The 22858-nt window shown below is 35.3% G+C and overlaps 1 protein-coding gene across 1 annotated transcript; it reads right to left on the bottom strand.

Annotated features, from left to right (window-relative positions):
* Nucleotides 1-18745: 18745 nt before the first annotated feature.
* Nucleotides 18746-21734, bottom strand: LOC139874566 (uncharacterized). Its single transcript, XM_071861980.1, has 2 exons — nt 21154-21734; nt 18746-18992 (listed from the first exon to the last, which is right to left on the bottom strand). The coding sequence occupies exons 1-2, from the start codon at nt 21732-21734 to the stop codon at nt 18746-18748; spliced, it is 828 nt and encodes a 275-aa protein (XP_071718081.1).
* Nucleotides 21735-22858: the final 1124 nt, after the last annotated feature.

Here is a 22858-nt window from a genome sequence, read left to right as displayed (position 1 = left end):
TCGAGCCATATGTCCACGTACCCCACAATTGTAGCAAGTAGGGACAAAGTTCCCAAAACCACCGGTAGCTCCCTTCTTCACACTATTGACACTTTCAGAACCCTTTTTGTTCTTGTTCTTTTTATTTGAAAAATTCGAATAACTCGAACCTTCAAACTTTCTTTTTGAAAAAGTGAAATCGCTTTTTCTTGGAACCTCCGGCTCAAAACCCCGAGCCAACTCGAATAGTTCTTCAAAAGTCTTAGACATTCCCTGACTAATCTTACCCTTTAACTCATCGTTCAAGGTACGGTAGAAATCTTTCATTAGCTTGTGATCGTCACCAACATATTCCGGGCAAAAACGAATCTTTGCCAAAAAGGTAGACTTGAGAGTAACCAAGTCCATTGAACCTTGTTGCAAATGATGCAACTCGTCTCGGATTCTATCAAGGTCAGAAGAAGTTCGGTATTCTTGAAAAAATTCCTTCTTAAACTCCTCCCATGTCAAGCTCATACATTGCTCTTCACCATACAAATTGATTTTATCATCCCACCACAACTTGCCTTCTTCACGTAACATGCTAGACCCATACCTTGTCTTCTTCTCGGGAGGACATTCCGCGGTACGGAAAGCTCCCTCGATATCGGAAATCCAACAAGTGCTTTTCAATGGATCCCTCACCCCATTAAACATCGGAGGTTGAGTATCCATGAAATTTTTGTAGTGGAAGTCCCGCCTTCCACCCCCACCATTACCTTCACCCCCTTCGCCTCGAGGATAAATGTTTCTAGCCTCTAAAGCCTCCTCTATTGCGGCTTTCATTCGATCGTTGATCATTTTGATCACTTGTCCATCGACCGACTCTTGGAAGACCTTTCGGACATCGTCAAGAAAATACTTCTTTAACTTTTTAAAGATGGCCTCAACCTTGGTCGTGAGTTCAACATCCTCACTCGTACCACCGTTATCATTATCGTGTCCGTTTCTCGTCTTCATTCTATAAAACGGAAAAGATTAAACAAAGAACAAAAAGACATAACATGTAAGTATATACATGTACACCACACTACTCCATCTCGCTCGACAATCATCGTACATTACTCTTTTGACACGATTTGCACCCGTAACAACGGTAGCTAATCGTTGTTACGCGAGCACGTCGCATTAACTCGCTAGTACAACGTCCGTCTTGCTTGATGATTGCTAAATCCAACATAAAACAATTAGCACAAGGTTAGTTCACATAAACCAAGGCACTAACAATTCCCGATTAGACCCAAAGTCCTACAAGTCCCGCATAAAGCGCTCACCAATAAAGCCCAAGTCTAGGCACCTATCTCAAGTCGCCTAAATTCCTTAGACCATGCTCTGATACCACTTGAAACAACCCAACCCGTATTTCCATACGATAAATTTTTTTTTTATAATACACATTTACACGCCAATTAAATATGTAAACCATTCCACAATTCTATTTAAACGTACATCAATTTAAATGTTTACAAAAGGCACAAAGGCCATTAATTAAGTTCAATACAAGTATGACCCACTACAACGATAGTTTATAATCCAAACGACACTCGAGCATGGTTTGGGGCTAAACTACCCAAAACGGCAGGCCAACTTCAAAAGCTATCCCAAAAGCACCCCCTCTCAACATAAACGGGAGACCACTAATCCAACCGTATGCCCTTAGCCTTGACCAAGCCGGAACCTATAAAATGGTAAACAATGAGAGGGTAAGCAAGGCTTAGTGAGTGCAACAATTATACATACATATATAACCTACTTACTTGCAAAAACTCACCAAATCCGCATACATACTAGTTACATAATTAGCATACCTTTCACATGTATAACGCTAAGTACCACGATTACAAGGCTAGTATAATAATAGCATATAACACAACAATACAATATGCTAAAACATAAGTATAACGATGATGTTCACAACATCCATAGTACTCAAGATCCCAAGGCTAGCCCAACGAATGGTATCGTCAATATCGAACTTAAATCCCATTTGCCTACATTAATGTGGTATCGTCAACACTGAACTTTAAACCCACATATGAGGTATCGTCAACAACGAACTTTAAACCCTCATCTGAAATGTCCCGTTCTTATTGATTAAAAACGTTCCATATTAATTGATTTCGTTGCGAGGTTTTGACCTCTATATGAGACGTTTTTCAAAGACTGCATTCATTTTTAAAACAAACCATAACCTTTATTTCATAAATAAAGGTTTAAAAAGCTTTACGTAGATTATCAAATAATGATAATCTAAAATATCCTATTTACACACGACCATTACATAATGGTTTACAATACAAATATGTTACATCGAAATCAGTTTCTTGAATGCAGTTTTTACACAATATCATACAAACGTGGACTCCAAATCTTATCCTTGTTTTAGTATGCAACAGCGGAAGCTCTTAGTATTCACCTGAGAATAAACATGCTTTAAACGTCAACAAAAATATTGGTGAGTTATAGGTTTAACCTATATATATCAAATCGTAACAATAGACCACAAGATTTCATATTTCAATACACATCCCATACATAGAGATAAAAATCATTCATATGGTGAACACCTGGTAACCGACATTAACAAGATGCATATATTAGAATATCCCCATCATTCCGGTACTTTGGATGGGGTTTGTTAGGCCCAATAGATCTATCTTTAGGATTCGCGTCAATTAGGGTGTCTGTTCCCTAATTCTTAGATTACCAGACTTAATAAAAAGGGGCATATTCGATTTTGATAATTCAACCATAGAATGTAGTTTCACGTACTTGTGTCTATTTTGTAAATCATTTATAAAACCTGCATGTATTCTCATCCCAAAAATATTAGATTTTAAAAGTGGGACTATAACTCACTTTCACAGATTTTTACTTCGTCGGGAAGTAAGACTTGGCCACTGGTTGATTCACGAACCTATAACAATATATACATATATATCAAAGTATGTTCAAAATATATTTACAACACTTTTAATATATTTTGATGTTTTAAGTTTATTAAGTCAGTTGTCCTCGTTAGTAACCTACAACTAGTTGTCCACAGTTAGATGTACAGAAATAAATCGATAAATATTATCTTGAATCAATCCACGACCCAGTGTATACGTATCTCAGTATTGATCACAACTCAAACTATATATATTTTGGAATCAACCTCAACCCTGTATAGCTAACTCCAACATTCACATATAGAGTGTCTATGGTTGTTCCTAAATATATATAGATGTATCGACATGATAGGTCAAAACATTGTATACGTGTCTATGGTATCTCAAGATTACATAATATATAATACAAGTTGATTAAGTTATGGTTGGAATAGATTTGTTACCAATTTTCACGTTGCTAAAATGAGAAAAATTATCCAATCTTGTTTTACCCATAACTTCTTCATTTTAAATCCGTTTTGAGTGAATAAAATTGCTATGGTTTCATATTAAACTCTATTTTATGAATCTAAACAGAAAAAGTATAGGTTTATAGTCGGAAAAATAAGTTACAAGTCATTTTTGTAAAGGTAGTCATTTCAGTCGAAAGAACGACGTCTAGATGACCATTTTAGAAAACATACTTCCACTTTGAGTTTAACCATAATTTTTGGATATAGTTTCATGTTTATAATAAAAATCATTTTCCCAGAATAACAACTTTTAAATCAAAGTTTGTCATAGTTTTTAATTAACTAACCCAAAACAGCCCGCGGTGTTACTACGACGGCGTAAATCCGGTTTTACGGTGTTTTTCGTGTTTCCAGGTTTTAAATCATTAAGTTAGCATATCATATAGATATAGAACATGTGTTTAGTTGATTTTAAAAGTCAAGTTAGAAGGATTAACTTTTATTTGCGAACAAGTTTAGAATTAACTAAACTATGTTCTAGTGATTACAAGTTTAAACCTTCGAATAAGATAGCTTTATATGTAAGAATCGAATGACGTTATGAACATCATTACTACCTCAAGTTCCTTGGATAAACCTACTGAAAATGGGAAAAATAGATCTAGCTTCAAAGGATCCTTGGATGGCTTGAAAGTTCTTGAAGCAGAATCATGACACGAAAACAATTTTAAGTAAGATTTCCACTCGAAATAAGATTGTTATAGTTATAGAAATTGAATTAATGTTTGAATATGATTATTACCTTGTATTAGAAAGATAACCTACTGTAAGTAACAAAGGTTTCTTGATCTTGGATGATTACTTGGAATGGATTTAGAAAACTTGGAAGTAAACTTGCAATCTTGGAAGTATTCTTGATTTTATGAAACTAGAACTTTTGGAATTTATGAAGAACACTTAGAACTTGAAGATAGAACTTGAGAGAGATCAATTAGATGAATAAAATTGAAGAATGAAAGTGTTTGTATGTGTTTTTGGTCCTTGGTGTATGGATTAGATATAAAGGATATGTAATTTTGTTTTCATGTAAATAAGTCATGAATGATTACTCATATTTTTGTAATTTTATGAGATATTTCATGCTAGTTGCCAAATGATGGTTCCCACATGTATTAGGTGACTCACATGGGCTGCTAAGAGCTGATCATTGGAGTGTATATACCAATAGTACATACATCTAAAAGCTGTGTATTGTACGAGTACGAATACGGGTGCATACGAGTTGAATTGTTGATGAAACTGAACGAGGATGTAATTGTAAGCATTTTTGTTAAGTAGAAGTATTTTGATAAGTGTCTTGAAGTCTTTCAAAAGTGTATGAATACATATTAAAACACTACATGTATATACATTTTAACTGAGTCGTTAAGTCATCGTTAGTCGTTACATGTAAATGTTGTTTTGAAACCTTTAGGTTAACGATCTTGTTGAATGTTGTTAACCCATTGTTTATTATAACAAATGAGATGTTAAATTATTATATTATCATGATATTATGATATATAATATATCTTAGTATGATATATATACAGTTAAATGTCGTTACAACGATAATCGTTACATATATGTCTCATTTCGAAATCATTAAGTTAGTAGTCTTATTTTTACATATGTATTTCATTGTTAATACACTTAATAATATATTTACTTATCATTTAACATAATTAACCAAGTGTATCAATATCTTAATATGATTCATATGTACCTAGTAAGACGTTGTTATAACGATAATCGTTATATATATCGTTTTCGAGTTTCTTAAATTAATAGTCTCATTTTTATGTATATAACTCATTGTTAAAATACCTAATGAGATACATACTTATAATAAAATCATGTTAACTATATATATAACCATATATATGTCATCGTATAGTTTTTACAAGTTTTAACGTTCGTGAATCACCGGTCAACTTGGGTGGTCAATTGTCTATATGAAACCTATTTCAATTAATCAAGTCTTAACAAGTTTGATTGCTTAACATTTTGGAAACACTTAATCATGTAAATAAAAATTTCATTTAATATATATATAAACATGGAAAAGTTCGGGTCACTACAGTACCTACCCGTTAAATAAATTTCGTCCCGAAATTTTAAGCAGTTGGAGGTGTTGACGTATCTTCTGGAAATAAATGCGGGTATTTCTTCTTCATCTGATCTTCACGCTCCCAAGTGTACTCGGGTCCTCTACGAGCATTCCATCGAATCTTAACAATAGGTATCTTGTTTTGTTTAAGTCTCTTAACCTCACGATCCATTATTTCGACGGGTTCTTCAATGAATTGAAGTTTTTCATTGATTTGGATTTCGTCCAACGGAATAGTGAGATCTTCTTTAGCAAAACATTTCTTCAAATTTGAGACGTGGAAAGTGTTATGTACAGCCGCGAGTTGTTGAGGTAGCTCCAGTTGGTAAGCTACTGGTCCGACACGATCTATAATCTTGAATGGTCCAATGTACCTTGGATTTAGTTTCCCTCGTTTACCAAATCGAACAACGCCTTTCCAAGGTGAAACCTTAAGCATGACCATTTCTCCAATTTCAAACTCTATATCTTTTCTTTTACTGTCCGCGTAGCTCTTTTGTCGACTCTGGGCGGTTTTCAATCTTTGTTGTATTTGGATGATTTTCTCTGTAGTTTCTTGTATTATCTCCGGACCCGTAATCTGTCTATCCCCCACTTCACTCCAACAAATCGGAGACCTGCACTTTCTACCATAAAGTGCTTCAAACGGCGCCATCTCAATGCTTGAATGGTAGCTGTTGTTGTAGGAAAATTCTGCTAACGGTAGATGTCGATCCCAACTGTTTCCGAAATCAATAACACAAGCTCGTAGCATGTCTTCAAGCATTTGTATTGTCCTTTTGCTCTGCCCATCAGTTTGTGGATGATAGGCAGTACTCATGTCTAGACGAGTTCCCAATGCTTGCTGTAATGTCTGCCAGAATCTTGAAATAAATCTGTCATCCCTATCAGAGATAATAGAGATTGGTATTCCATGTCTGGAGACGACTTCCTTCAAATACAGTCGTGCTAACTTCTCCATCTTGTCATCTTCTCTTATTGGTAGGAAGTGTGTTGATTTGGTGAGACGGTCAACTATTACCCAAATAGTATCAAAACCACTTGCAGTCCTTGGCAATTTAGTGATGAAATCCATAGTAATGTTTTCCCATTTCCATTCCGGGATTTCGGGTTGTTGAAGTAGACCTGATGGTTTCTGATGTTCAGCTTTGACCTTAGAACACGTCAAACATTCTCCTACATATTTAGCAATATCGGCTTTCATACCTGGCCACCAAAAATGTTTCTTAAGATCCTTGTACATCTTCCCCGTTCCAGGATGTATTGAGTATCTGGTTTTATGAGCTTCTCTAAGTACCATTTCTCTCATATCTCTAAATTTTGGTACCCAAATTCTTTCAGCCCTATACCGGGTTCCGTCTTCCCGAATATTAAGATGCTTCTCCGATCCTTTGGGTATTTCATCCTTTAAATTTCCCTCTTTTAAAACTCCTTGTTGCGCCTCCTTTATTTGAGTAGTAAGGTTAGTGTGAATCATTATATTCATAGATTTTACTCTAATGGGTTCTCTGTCCTTTCTGCTCAAGGAGTCGGCTACCACATTTGTCTTCCCCGGGTGGTAACGGATCTCAAAGTCATAATCATTCAACAATTCAATCCACCTACGCTGCCTCATATTCAGTTGTTTCTGATTAAATATGTGTTGAAGACTTTTGTGGTCGGTATATATAATACTTTTGACCCCATATAAGTAGTGCCTCCAAGTCTTTAATGCAAAAACAATCGCGCCTAATTCCAAATCATGCGTCGTATAATTTTGCTCGTGAATCTTCAATTGTCTAGACGCATAAGCAATCACCTTCGTCCGTTGCATTAATACACAACCGAGACCTTGCTTTGATGCGTCACAATAAATCACAAAATCATCATTCCCTTCAGGCAATGACAATATAGGTGCCGTAGTTAGTTTTTTCTTCAATAATTGAAACGCCTTCTCTTGTTCATCCTTCCATTCAAATTTCTTCCCTTTATGCGTTAATGCAGTCAAGGGTTTTGCTATTTTGGAGAAATCTTGGATGAATCTTCTGTAGTAACCAGCCAATCCTAAAAATTGACGTATATGCTTCGGAGTTTTTGGGGTTTCCCACTTTTCAACGGTTTCGATCTTTGCTGGGTCCACCTGGATACCTTCTTTGTTCATTATGTGACCGAGGAATTGAACTTCTTCCAACCAAAATGCACACTTTGAAAACTTAGCGTACAGTTTTTCTTTCCTCAATACTTCTAGCACTTTTCTCAAATGTTCTTCGTGCTCTTGATCATTCTTTGAGTAAATAAGTATGTCATCGATGAAAACAATGACAAACTTGTCAAGATATGGCCCACACACTCGGTTCATAAGGTCCATGAACATAGCTGGTGCGTTAGTCAATCCAAACGGCATAACCATAAACTCGTAATGACCATAACGCGTCCTAAAAGCAGTTTTTGGAATATCATCCTCCTTTACTAGCATTTGATGATATCCAGAACGTAAATCGATCTTCGAATAAACCGACGAGCCTTGTAGTTGATCAAATAAGTCGTCAATTCTCAGCAGTGGATAACGGTTTTTGATGGTAAGTTTGTTCAACTCTCTGTAGTCAATACACAACCTAAATGTACCATCCTTCTTCTTGACAAACAAAAAAGGAGCTCCCCATGGTGATGTGCTTGGTCGAATGAAACCACGTTCTAATAGTTCTTGCAGTTGGCTTTGCAGTTCTTTCATCTCACTGGGTGCGAGTCTATAAGGAGCACGAGCTATTGGTGCAGCTCCTGGTACAAGATCTATTTGAAATTCAACAGATCGATGTGGAGGTAGTCCCGGTAATTCTTTCGGAAATACATCGGGAAATTCTTTTGCGACGGGAACATCATTGATGCTCTTTTCTTCAGTTTGTACTTTCTCGACGTGTGCTAGAATAGCATAGCAACCTTTTCTTATTAGTTTTTGTGCCTTCAAATTACTAATAAGATGTAGCTTCATGTTGCCCTTTTCTCCGTACACCATTAAGGGTTCTCCTTCTTCTCGTACAATGGGAATTGCATTTTTATAACATACGATCTCTGCTTTCACCTTCTTCAGCCAGTCCATGCCAACTATTACATCAAAACTCCCTAACTCTACTGGTATCAAATCAATCTTAAATATTTCGCTACCCAGTTTAATTTCTCGATTCCGGCATATATTATCTGCTGAAATTAATTTACCGTTTGCTAATTCGAGTAAAAATTTACTATCCAACGGCGTCAATGGACAACTTAATTTAGCACAAAAATCTCTACTCATATAGCTTATATCCGCACCCGAATCAAATAAAACGTAAGCAGATTTATTGTCAATAAGAAACGTACCCGTAACAAGCTCCGGGTCTTCATGTGCCTCTGCCGCATTAATATTGAAAACTCTTCCGCGGCCTTGTCCATTCGTGTTCTCCTGGTTCGGGAAATTTTTAATAATGTGGCCCGGTTTTCCACATTTATAACAAACTACATTGGCATAACTTGCTCCGACACTAATTGCTTCACCATTACTCGTTCTGACACCATTTGTTCCTTTTGTTCTGTTAACCCCTGGTCCGTAGACCTCACACTTCGCCGCGCTATGACCATTTCTTTTACACTTGTTGCAAAATTTGGTGCAGAACCCCGAGTGATACTTTTCACACCTTTGGCATAGCTGCTTCTGATTGTTGTTGTTGTTGCGGTTGTTATTGTTGTTGGGATGATTGTTGTAGTTGTTGTTGTTGTTGTTATTGTTGTTGTTGGGCCATTTGTTGTAGTTGCGATTGATGTTGCGATTGTTGGGATAATTGTTGCGATTATTATTGTAATTGCTGTTGTTGTTATATTGGTGATTCTTATCACTGTTTTCCTCCCACTTTCTTTTGACTTGCTTCACATTGGCCTCTTCAGCCGTCTGTTCTTTAATTCTTTCCTCAATCTGGTTCACTAGTTTGTGAGCCATTCTACATGCCTGTTGTATGGAGGCGGGCTCGTGTGAACTTATATCTTCTTGGATTCTTTCCGGTAATCCTTTCACAAATGCGTCGATCTTCTCTTCCTCATCTTCGAACGCTCCCGGTCACAATAGGCACAATTCTGTTAATCGTCTTTCGTATGTGGTAATATGAAATCCTTGGGTTCGTAACCCTCTAAGTTCTGTCTTGAGCTTATTGACCTCGGTTCTGGGACGGTACTTCTCGTTCATCAAGTGCTTGAATGCTGACCACGGTAGTGCGTACGCATCATCTTGTCCCACTTGCTCTAGATAGGTATTCCACCATGTTAACGCAGAACCTGTGAAGGTATGCGTAGCGTACTTCACTTTGTCCTCTTCAGTACACTTACTTATGGCAAACACCGATTCGACCTTCTCGGTCCATCGTTTCAATCTGATCGGTCCTTCGGTTCCATCAAATTCCAAAGGTTTGCAGGCAGTGAATTCTTTGTAGGTGCATCCTACACGATTTCCTGTACTGCTAGATCCAAGGTTATTGTTGGTATGTAGCGCAGCCTGTACTGCGGCTATGTTTGAAGCTAGAAAAGTACGAAATTCCTCTTCATTCATATTCACGGTGTGTCGAGTAGTCGGTGCCATTTCTTTCAAAATAGTCAAATGGAACAAGTTAATCATACAGAATATTAAGAGTAGTTAATAGTATTTCGTAGCATAATATGAACTCATTTATAAAAGCTTTTTCTTCATATTAGCGTTTTATAAGTTTAAGTTCGGGTAGTACCTACCCGTTAAGTTCATACTTAGTAGCTAATATATAATTCAACTACTACAATTCTATATGAAAAACTGATTATAATAATATTTCGCGTTCAAACTTTTATACAATATTTTACAAACTTACAATACCGCTTATTTTACATAAAGCATGAAATATAGCACACAATAACTTTGATACAAGATAGTTGTGAAGATAATTCTAGCTAGTACACAAGTCGTTCAACAAAGGCAATAAAGACACGTAATTCATACGTCCAGAAACAAGTCATGCATTCTGGTTTTACTAGGACTACTTCCCATCCTTGGTCTTGTGGAACATAACCGTTATGGCCGTTGATAAGACAGCGTGTTGTAACGTCGTCAAAGGGACGAGGGTTACGTAATGACCAACAGTCTCGTAATAACCTAAAAACCTCATTTCTTACCCCAATTACCGACTCCGTCACTTGTGGGAACGTTTTGTTTAATAGTTGTAGCCCGATGTTCTTTTTCTCACTTTGGTGAGAAGCGAACATTACTAACCCGTAAGCATAGCATGCTTCTTTATGTTGCATGTTAGCCGCTTTTTCTAAATCATGAAGTCCTATATTCGGATACATTGAGTCAAAATAATTTCTTAACCCGTTGCGTAAAATAGCATTTGGGTTCCCCGCAATATATGTGTCAAAGTAAACACATCGTAACTTATGGGTTTCCCAATGTGATATCCCCCATCTTTCAAACGAAAGTCTCTTATAAACCAAGACATTCTTGGAACGTTCTTCGAATGTCTTACAAACTGATTTCGCCGTAAATAGTTGTGCCGAAGAATTCTGACCGACTCTAGACAAGATTTCATCAATCATGTCTCCGGGTAGGTCTCTTAAAATATTGGGTTGTCTATCCATTTTGTGTTTTTATACTGTAAAATAGACAAGAGTTAGATTCAAAAAAAAAAAAATACTTATTAATACAAGCAATTTTTACATATATCATAAAGCATAAGCACACTATATTACATATATTACACCACACGAATACAAATATCTTATTCTGACTCGCTCGTTTCTTCTTCTTCAGTTCTGGTTCGTTTTGCCATGTTTCTAGGGATATATGATGTTCCCCTAATACGAGCTGTCATTTTCCACAACGGTTTAGAAAAACCTGGTGGTTTAGAGGTTCCCGGGTCATTGTTACAACTTAAGGGCTTCGGGGGTTGACGATACATATAAAGTTCATCGGGGTTGGAATTAGATTTCTCTATTTTTATGCCCTTTCCCTTATTATTTTCTTTTGCCTTTTTAAATTCAGTTGGGGTAATTTCTATAACATCATCGAAATTCTCGTCGGAATCCGATTCATCGGAGAATTGGTAATCCTCCCAATATTTTGCTTCCTTGGCGAAAACACCATTGACCATAATTAACCTTGGTCGGTTGGTTGAGGATTTTCTTTTACTTAACCGTTTTATTATTTCCCCCACCGGTTCTATTTCCTCCTCCGGTTCCTCCTCTTCCGGTTCTGATTCTTCTTCCGGTTCTGATTCTTCTTCTGGTTCTTCTTCGGGAACTTGTGAATCAGTCCAATATATATTCGACTCTTCGTTATTATTAGGTGAGTCAATGGGAATTGTGCTAGAGGTAGACATCTATCACACAATATCAAACATGTTAAGAGATTAATATATCACATAATATATACATGTAAATAATATATAGTTTCCAAAAAATGTTAAGCAATCATTTTTAAAGAAAACACGGTCGAAGTCTAGACTCACTAATGCATCCTAACAAACTCGATAAGACACACTAATGCAAATTTTCTGGTTCTCTAAGACCAACGCTCGGATACCAACTGAAATGTCCCGTTCTTATTGATTAAAAACGTTCCATATTAATTGATTTCGTTGCGAGGTTTTGACCTCTATATGAGACGTTTTTCAAAGACTGCATTCATTTTTAAAACAAACCATAGCCTTTATTTCATAAATAAAGGTTTAAAAAGCTTTATGTAGATTATCAAATAATGATAATCTAAAATATCCTGTTTACACACGACCATTACATAATGGTTTACAATACAAATATGTTACATCGAAATCAGTTTCTTGAATGCAGTTTTTACACAATATCATACAAACATGGACTTCAAATCTTGTCCTTATTTTAGTATGCAACAGCGGACGCTCTTAGTATTCACCTGAGAATAAACATGCTTTAAACGTCAACAAAAATGTTGGTGAGTTATAGGTTTAACCTATATATATCAAATCGTAACAATAGACCACAAGATTTCATATTTCAATACACATCCCATACATAGAGATGCATATATTAGAATATCCCCATCATTCCGGGACACCCTTCGGATATGATATAAATTTCAAAGTACTAAAGCATCCGGTACTTTGGATGGGGTTTGTTAGGCCCAATAGATCTATCTTTAGGATTCGCGTCAATTAGGGTGTCTGTTCCCTAATTCTTAGATTACCAGACTTAATAAAAAGGGGCATATTCGATTTCGATAATTCAACCATAGAATGTAGTTTCACGTACTTGTGTCTATTTTGTAAATCATTTATAAAACCTGCATGTATTCTCATCCCAAAAATATTAGATTTTAAAAGTGGGACTATAACTCACTTTCACAGATTTTTACTTCGTCAGGAAGTAAGACTTGGCCACTGGTTGATTCACGAACCTATAACAATATATACATATATATCAAAGTATGTTCAAAATATATTTACAACACTTTTAATATATTTTGATGTTTTAAGTTTATTAAGTCAGCTGTCCTCATTAGTAACCTACAACTAGTTGTCCACAGTTAGATGTACAGAAATAAATCGATAAATATTATCTTGAATCAATCCACGACCCAGTGTATACGTATCTCAGTATTGATCACAACTCAAACTATATATATTTTGGAATCAACCTCAACCCTGTATAGCTAACTCCAACATTCACATATAGAGTGTCTATGGTTGTTCCGAAATATATATAGATGTGTCGACATGATAGGTCGAAACATTGTATACGTGTCTATGGTATCTCAAGATTACATAATATACAATACAAGTTGATTAAGTTATGGTTGGAATAGATTTGTTACCAATTTTCACGTAGCTAAAATGAGAAAAATTATCCAATCTTGTTTTACCCATAACTTCTTCATTTTAAATCCGTTTTGAGTGAATCAAATTGCTATGGTTTCATATTAAACTCTATTTTATGAATATAAACAGAAAAAGTATAGGTTTATAGTCGGAAAAATAAGTTACAAGTCATTTTTGTAAAGGTAGCCATTTCAGTCGAAAGAACGACGTCTAGATGACCATTTTAGAAAACATACTTCCACTTTGAGTTTAACCATAATTTTTGGATATAGTTTCATGTTTATAATAAAAATCATTTTCACAGAATAACAACTTTTAAATCAAAGTTTGTCATAGTTTTTAATTAACTAACCCAAATCAGCCCGCGGTGTTACTACGACGGCGTAAATCCGGTTTTACGATGTTTTTCGTGTTTCCAGGTTTTAAATCATTAAGTTAGCATATCATATAGATATAGAACATGTGTTTAGTTGATTTTAAAAGTCAAGTTAGAAGGATTAACTTTTATTTGCGAACAAGTTTAGAATTAACTAAACTATGTTCTAGTGATTACAAGTTTAAACCTTCGAATAAGATAGCTTTATATGTATGAATCGAATGATGTTATGAACATCATTACTACCTCAAGTTCCTTGGATAAACCTACTGAAAATGAGAAAAATAGATCTAGCTTCAAAGGATCCTTGGATGGCTTCAAAGGATCCTTGGATGGCTTGAAAGTTCTTGAAGCAGAATCATGACACGAAAACAATTTCAAGTAAGATTTCCACTCGAAATAAGATTGTTATAGTTATAGAAATTGAATTAAAGTTTGAATATGATTATTACCTTGTATTAGAAATATAACCTACTGTAAGTAACAAAGGTTTCTTGATCTTGGATGATTACTTGGAATGGATTTAGAAAACTTGGAAGTAAACTTGCAATCTTGGAAGTATTCTTGATTTTATGAAACGAGAACTTTTGGAATTTATGAAGAACACTTAGAACTTGAAGATAGAACTTGAGAGAGATCAATTAGATGAAGAAAATTGAAGAATGAAAGTGTTTGTAGGTATTTTTGGTCGTTGGTGTATGGATTCGATATAAAGGATATGTAATTTTGTTTTCATGTAAATAAGTCATGATTGATTACTCATATTTTTGTAATTTTATGAGATATTTCATGCTAGTTGCCAAATGATGGTTCCCACATGTGTTAGGTGACTCACATGGGCTGCTAAGAGCTGATCATTGGAGTGTATATATGATAGTTAGAGCTAAGGGGTATAAAATACTATAAAATTTTAGCAGGAAATACTATTAAATACGATACAATTTTACACAAGATATTTATTTATTTATAGAATGGATATACTTAAACCTTGCTACAACACTTATAGGCAGTGTACCTAATCGTACAGTAGTGTAGTTTTTAGTAAGTCCGGTTCGTTCCACATGGAAAATCTTTAAACAAAGCTTAACGCTATATTAGTTTACTTTTATAAAAATACAAATATATATATAAGTAATATTATTATTATAAAGGGGGGGTTTTACCGTTTAATGACCGGTTTGTCGATTTTAAAACTTTAGTCGCAGTTAAAACCAAATGTAAAATATTAAAAAGACTTAATTTAAAGCGTAAAGTAAATAACGATAATGAAATTGCGAATAATAAAAGTGCGATAAAATAAACTTGCGATAATTAAAAAGTACGATAATTAAAAATGCAATTAAATACAATAACAATAAAAATGTGATAATTAGAAGTGCAATTAAATATAAAACAAAGGAAATTAAATATGAAATAAAAGAATTATGCTTATTTAAACTTCCGTAATCATGATGTTTGAAGTGTTGATTTTAGTTTTATGCCCATGGGTTAATTGTCCTTTGTCCTGGATTATTTAATATGTCCATACGGATTTGTCCATAATAGTCCATCAGTCATAAATATAAAGAGCGAAAGCCTTCGTCAAATTATTCTTATTCCCGAAGTCAAATATTCCAACTAATTAGGGATTCGAATTGTAACAAGGTTTTAATACTTTGTTTAATGAATACACCAGGTTATCGACTGCGTGTAAACCAAGGTTTTACTACTTTGTTAACAATTACACCAATTACCCTTGAATGTAATTCACCCCTGTTTCAACAAGTCTATTAACTATTAATCCAGTTCCGTGTCCGGTAAAATGAATGATTATTGGTATTTATAAATATCCCACCCACCTTACCCAGTCAAGCGTATGTGGTTATATATAAATACGTCGAATTATAAGTTTGTATATTAAATTAACAAGGTATTGTTTAGTTAATATAAAACCCATTAATAGCCCATAGTCTAATTTCCACAAGTGTCGTTCTTTTATCCAAACCCCAATTATGGTACAAAGCCCAATTACCCAATTTTAGTAATTAGCCCAACATCATATACTTAAGATTAAATAAGCATAATAATAACTTAGCTACGAGACATTAAATTAAAAAGGTTGAACATAACTTACAATGATTAAAAATAGCGTAGCGTTACACGGACAGAATTTCGACTTACACCTTTACAACATTCGCTAACATACCCTTATTATTAGAATTATAATTAAAATTAAAATATAAATATAAATATATTTACGTATACATATATAGAGAGAGATTGAATTTGGATTCTTTTTTTGCGATCAAACTGCGTTTGCTTTATAGGCAGTTTTAAAATTTGGGGCTCCGCAACTCGTGGCCCTTTCCTTCTTCAAACTCCGCGAGTCGCGGAGATCGTTTTTACAGCTCACCCACATTTGGCTCTTTGTTTGCCGACGGTTTATTATATAAATATAATATATATATAATTTATATAATTAATTATATAATTAACTTGTAATTTTTAGTCCGTTGCGTCGAGCGTTGAGAGTTGACTCTGGTCCCGGTTCCGGATTTTTGAACGTCCTTGCGTACAATTTAATATCTTGTACTTTGCGTTTTGAATCTTGTACTCTTGTAATTTAGAGACGTTTCTTATCAATAATTGGAACCTCTTTGATTGTATTTTGTACTTTTGAGCTTTTTGGTCGTTTGCGTCTTCAATTCGTCAAATCTGTCTTTTGTCTTCACCTTTTATTATTTAAACGAATATCACTTTTAAATAGAACAATTGCAACTAAAAGCTTGTCTTTCTTGGGGAATAATGCTATGAAATATATGTTCGTTTTTAGCATTATCAATATACCAATAGTACATACATCTAAAAGCTGTGTATTGTACGAGTACGAATACGGGTGCATACGAGTAGAATTGTTGATGAAACTGAACGAGGATGTAATTGTAAGCATTTTTGTTAAGTAGAAGTATTTTGATAAGTGTCTTGAAGTCTTTAAAAAGTGTATGAATACATATTAAAACACTACATGTATATACATTTTAACTGAGTCGTTAAGTCATCGTTAGTCGTTAAATGTAAGTGTTGTTTTGAAACCTTTAGGTTAACGATCTTGTTGAATGTTGTTAACCCATTGTTTATTATAACAAATAAGATGTTAAATTGTTATATTATCATGATATTATGATATATAATATATCTTAGTATGATATATATACAGTTAAATGTCGTTACAACGATAATCGTTACATATATGTCTCATTTCGAAATCATTAAGTTAGTAGTCTTATTTTTACATATGTATTTCATTATTAATACACTTAATAATATATTTACTTATCATTTAACATAATTAACCAAGTGTATCAATATCTTAATATGATTCATATGTACCTAGTAAGACGTTGTTATAACGATAATCGTTATATATATCGTTTTCGAGTTTCTTAAATTAATAGTCTCATTTTTATGTATATAACTCATTGTTAAAATACCTAATAAGATACATACTTATAATAAAATCATGTTAACTATATATATAACCATATATATGTCATCGTATAGTTTTTACAAGTTTTAACGTTCGTGGATCACCGGTCAACTTGGGTGGTCAATTGTCTATATGAAACCTATTTCAATTAATCAAGTCTTAACAAGTTTGATTGCTTAACATGTTGGAAACACTTAATCATGTAAATAACAATTTCATTTAATATATATATAAACATGGAAAATTTCGGGTCACTACATCATCAACGTCACTAAATAATTGTATGGCATCGTCAACATCGAACTTTAATTCCATACGTATGAGGTATCGTCAACAACGAACTTTAAACCCTCATCAACAACAATATACTCTAGGGTATGGTATCGTCAACAACGAACTTTAACCCATACCTCACAAGTAAATAAATTATATACATGCATATATAATTATTCCACTCACCTTATCGTCTTCGGTGAATTAGGAAGTAAGCTCGCAAACTTTAAAGTAATGCACCTATTACATTATGCATATAATTAACGCACCATCAAGTTGAATTAAATGTCAACTTCTAACACCCGAGCATTTAATGGCCCGAGCATTAAATGACTCATCTACACCAACCACCCAAATTTGGTGAAGACTCATTATAATCACTAAAGCTAGTGAATTAAAGTCCATTACTCTTCAACTAGCACAACCTAGGGTATTTCTTACCCATTTTACCCAAATTAGGTCAACTTTGACTCATGTGACCCATCTAACACTTAAACACATAATTTTGGTCAAACATGACCCATTTAACATCTCTTTCAACTTTGAACAAGTGTTTTAATGCTTACAACACCTTTGACACTTACAAACCTCATTACATTAGACCAAAACCCTAGATTATGATAATTAGGGTTTCCTTTCAATAATCTAACCCAAGATCCACCCATTTATCCCTCAAATGGGTCATACAAACCCCACATGAACCAAACCCTAGCTTAAACAAAATAAAACTCAAAACATAGAGTTAAGACTTACCAATACAATCACAACGTAGCTAGAGACGTAGGGAGCAACTTTAAAACTTGGATTCGGGTGAGATTTGGTCTCCTTCTTCTCCGAGTGAGCTTTCTCTCACTAAACCCTAACTCTCTCTCTCTAAATTGAATGTGGTGTAGGTGAAGATGTGTTAAATGAGTTAGGATAACTCATTTATCAGTTTTCTAGATCTAAAACCGTCCACAAGTGAAAAGACTTAAACACCCCCAAAGATGCCATTTAAATTGGGTCAAATTTGTCAAACAGCGACATCTGTCGCGTTTCACGACAACCTGTCGCGTAACGCGACTCCCAAACGCGACAAACCACAACAGAACGTGATAACCTTGATAGAACTGGGTTTCTGAATCTGTCGCATTTCAGCCTACTTTGTCGCGTATCGCGACGCACCAGGACGCGATGAAACCCATTCAGACGTGACAGAAGACCTGATCAAACCATTTTCCATTATTTGCACACATTAAACTAAAATAAATGATCATAGATGCAATAATAAACGTACCCGAGGTTAATTACGCACCTTAAGTCATATTCGAGGAAAACAGGATGTTACACAAGTCTCTGCTTTGATTTCCAAGTTATTGGCAGCTAATTTAAGTTCATCGATTTCACCATCAAGGTTGTTGAACTTATGACTCCATGATCTAAGAGCATTTTTAACGTTCTTTAACTTATCGCGGAATAGGCGATCTTTTCTACCCGTATTCTGCTCACACTTATTCCAGGCTTCTGATATGATTTGGTTGATGCCATCCTGTAACATCCCGTTTTTTCTGTACGTATCGAAAGGTACATACTTAATCATTTGTACGTTTATAACTCGTTAGCTTATGCGTAAATGTATGAATATATGTGTAGATATATATATATATATATATATATATATATATATATACATATATATATATACATATATATATATACATATATGTATACTTGATAATGTGTGCATATATAAGTTTAAACATGGGTTTTGTTAGCATTAAGTCTTGTGAGACTATTGTTGAAGGCTAGGTGAAAATAGGAAGCGGGTTTGGATTGTACAAATTAAATAACATCGAAAATTGTTTAAGGTGGTCGAGCTGTTCAGATGCAGCCTTAGGCCGCGCCGCGGCAAATGGGTCCGCGCCGCGGCATATCGAGTGAACCAGGATCAGAGAGTGGGTTAAGAAGGGTCGAATTTCCCTTTATGTGTCGCGCCGCGACGAATGGAGCCGCGCCGCAGCAATCCTGCTGGATTAAATCCGGACTTAGCTCATTTAAGGGGTTTTAAGGGGGAAAAATGGTAATTTGACATGTAGATCTGATGGGAGCATTAAATCTCCACCGCTTATCCATTTAATTCAATTTCTTTTTCTCTTTTCTTTCCATTTTCTCTCCCAAAACACAAAACCCATTTAGATTAAATTTAAGATTTGGAGTTGGAGAATTGTGAATCAAACCTTGGAGCAAGAATTAAAGTTGTTCCTTGTGTCTCAAACTACGCGTTGATAGTCTCGGTAAGTTCTAACTCTAAGTTTGAGTTTTAATTGGTTAATGGCTAGGGTTTTGGTTACTAGAGACTTGTATGACCCTTTTGGGGGTAAAATGAGCGAATTTGGGTTATGTTGTGGTAATGAAACCCTAATGGCCACAAACTAGGGTTTTGGTCTTGTGATTTGAGGTTGTAAGTGTCAAATGGTATTGCTAGTCACTAATACACTTTTGGATTTATGAAAGAAGTGTTAATGGGTAAGTTTGACTTGATTGTGTAACTAAGTATTTAAAATGGATCAAATGGGTACTAGTTGACCTAATTGGGTGAAATGGGTATGAATTACCCTAAGTTATGTTAATTAATGTTAGTAGACTTTAAATCACTAGCCTTAGTGATTTAATATGAGTCTTGGCCATTTATGGGCGGTTGTGGTGTAGTTGAGTCATTTAATGCAAATTGGGTCATTAAATGCTCAAGTGTAAGTATTGTGGTTAATTCAACTAGTTGTGTGATTGAATGTGTACTTAATGAATTAGGTACATTGCCTTGAAGTTCGGACGTGCATAATCATCATCCTTGTGTCAAGGTGAGTGGAATAAGTATACATGTACGTATATGATGTGTTTACTTGTAGAAATGGATATGTGTTGTCCAAGTTAGTGATATATGAGTTGTACGCTAACGGTTTTAAGAACAGATATATGTTGTCCGATTTAGTGTTATATGTGTTGTACACTAATGATTTATGAATGGATATGTGTTGTCCAATTTAGTGTTATATGTGTTGTACACTAACGATTTTATAAACGGATATGTGTTGTCCAAGGGTTAGTGATATATGTGTTGTGCACTGACGGTTGTTATGAACACCAATGGGAAATTAGAGTACCATTCCTCTTACGATTGGTTAACCATGGTTGTATGAATTGTGCATTAGCATACTTAAATATGAACTATATGCTTTTATTATTGCTAGCTCAATGTGAATTGCGGTTATTGGTATATGTATAATGTTTTGCATGGTTGTCGAATTGCTAGCTTGTGTATGGTGTTGTGTAAGTGTTTGCAAGTAGATATATTATATATGTGTATGTATAATTATTGCATTCACTAAGCATTAGCTTACCCCTCTCGTTGTTTATCTTTTTAGATGCAGGTGTGGATAAGGGCAAAGGGGTTATCGGGCATTAGGTGTCCTTTGATGGTGTTTTGTTGGAGCTTTTGGAAGTTGGCCTAGCGTTTTGGGTAGTTTAGTCCCAAACCATGCTCGATGTGTTGTTTGGTTTAAAACTATCATTTTTGTATTGGTCAAACTTGCATCTCATTCGTTAATGGCCTTTGTGCCTTTTGTAAACACTAAAATTTGTTGTATGTTCCAACGAACGTGTGGAATGGTTACATATTTAATTGGCGCGTAAATGTGTATTATTTTAAAAAAAATTTATCGTATGGAGTACGGGTTGGGTTGTTTCACATCCTCGTCAAGCCACGCATCAAACAACTTAAAAGGTTTCGGACCAAAATTACGATCTTCATCCTTTAACAAGATTGGACAGTGGTCCGAGAGATGTCGGTCTAAAACAACAGCGGTGAGGTCTGACCATAAGTTGTGAAAATTCTCGTTGACTAAGAAGCGATCCAATTTACTGAATTTTATACCGTCGTCGCTCACTCGAGTAAAGTTTCTTCCACCTAGCGGGATGTCGATCAATCGATTATCAGCAATGAAATCATTGAATCTTCTTGCTCTATACTCGATGAACTCACAATTAAACCTATCTGATTCGACTCTTACATCATTGAAATCACCACATAATATACAAGATTCATCATTATCCTGCAATTTACTTGACAGAGCATCCCAAAAAAGAACTTTTTTAGCATCGTCGTGAGGCCCATGAACGTTTATAATATTGACTATACAACCCGAATCCTTCCACACTCCACGCACACCAATGACCCGATCATAGTTGAAGTTAATGAAATCACTAGCCTCGAAACAATTCTTGTCCCATATTAGGAGTTGACCCCCTGCCATACCTATCTTCTCTAGTTGCATAAACTCGCAGTCCAAAGAACCCCACAACATTTGTATCCAAGTATCCTTGACTGAGTTAAGCCTGGTTTCTTAGAAAGCTATAAAACTTGGTTTTTCTTTTGCAATTAACCTCCTAACCCAACCCACTTTATAGTCAGGACCACCAATTCCAAAACCTCTGATATTTAGGGAGATAAACTTCATTGAAAATAAAAAATTCGACAAGTATGGGATATAAAACTTACTGAGAGGGAGTCCTCTCCTTCCATTTTAAACCAAGTTTACAATCGAATTCGTGAACCCCCATCACATGCTCTGTCCTAGAAGAGCTAGAAGAATCAGTGTTGCCATGAGAAGATTCGGTTGTTCTGGTCGAATTCTCTTCACCAGCACATGAAGAGCATTTAGAACGTAGGGGATTCTCTTCATTATTCCTGTTTCTGGCAACGTTTTTGAGATTTAAAGGCGCGAAGAAGACTTCCATCGCCTAACACTTGCCCAACAACAATTCTTCTTCGCATTAGGGTTCGAGCTTTTTGCCTTTCTTAATTTTGGTTTCGATTTAGGTTTTGATTTTGATTTCGATTGCACACCGTCTTTCCCCAATTTGCCTAATAAAAGTGAATGAACTGGACAGCTAGCACCTGGAGCGCCTGAATTACTATTAACGGGTTGGCTAGTTGGGCTCTTAACAGCCTCATTCTCAAATGGGGCATATACCTGGCCCACTGGACTATTATTGCATCCTAGAGCTAATGACTCTGCGACCCCCTCTGGGCTTTTATCCCCATTACCAAATTTTGGGCTTGTAGCATCCATTTTCGTAATTGGGCTTCCCATGTCATGTCCCAAATTACATTCACGATAGCTACCAGTATTAGGGCTGCAATTTAAATGATCCACTCTTTTAGAGATAGGATGTATACCTGGAGAAACGTGGGAATTAATATTATCACAGTCCGCATGTGCCTTGGAATTGCAATCGCCGTTTTCACTCTATTCTTCGATGTTGTTGCTGTTATGATGGAAAAGATTACGTAACCCAAAGCATCTCGACTCCTCATCTCCTGCATTTAATTCCCCGTGATCATGTCCCTTACCGGATTGACACTGACCCACCGGAC

The sequence above is a fragment of the Rutidosis leptorrhynchoides genome, chromosome 11 (assembly GCF_046630445.1).
Source record: "Rutidosis leptorrhynchoides isolate AG116_Rl617_1_P2 chromosome 11, CSIRO_AGI_Rlap_v1, whole genome shotgun sequence".
Taxonomy (NCBI): domain Eukaryota; kingdom Viridiplantae; phylum Streptophyta; class Magnoliopsida; order Asterales; family Asteraceae; genus Rutidosis; species Rutidosis leptorrhynchoides.
Note: the sequence above shows the minus strand (reverse complement) of the source record. Positions and strands in the feature narration are given on the sequence as shown.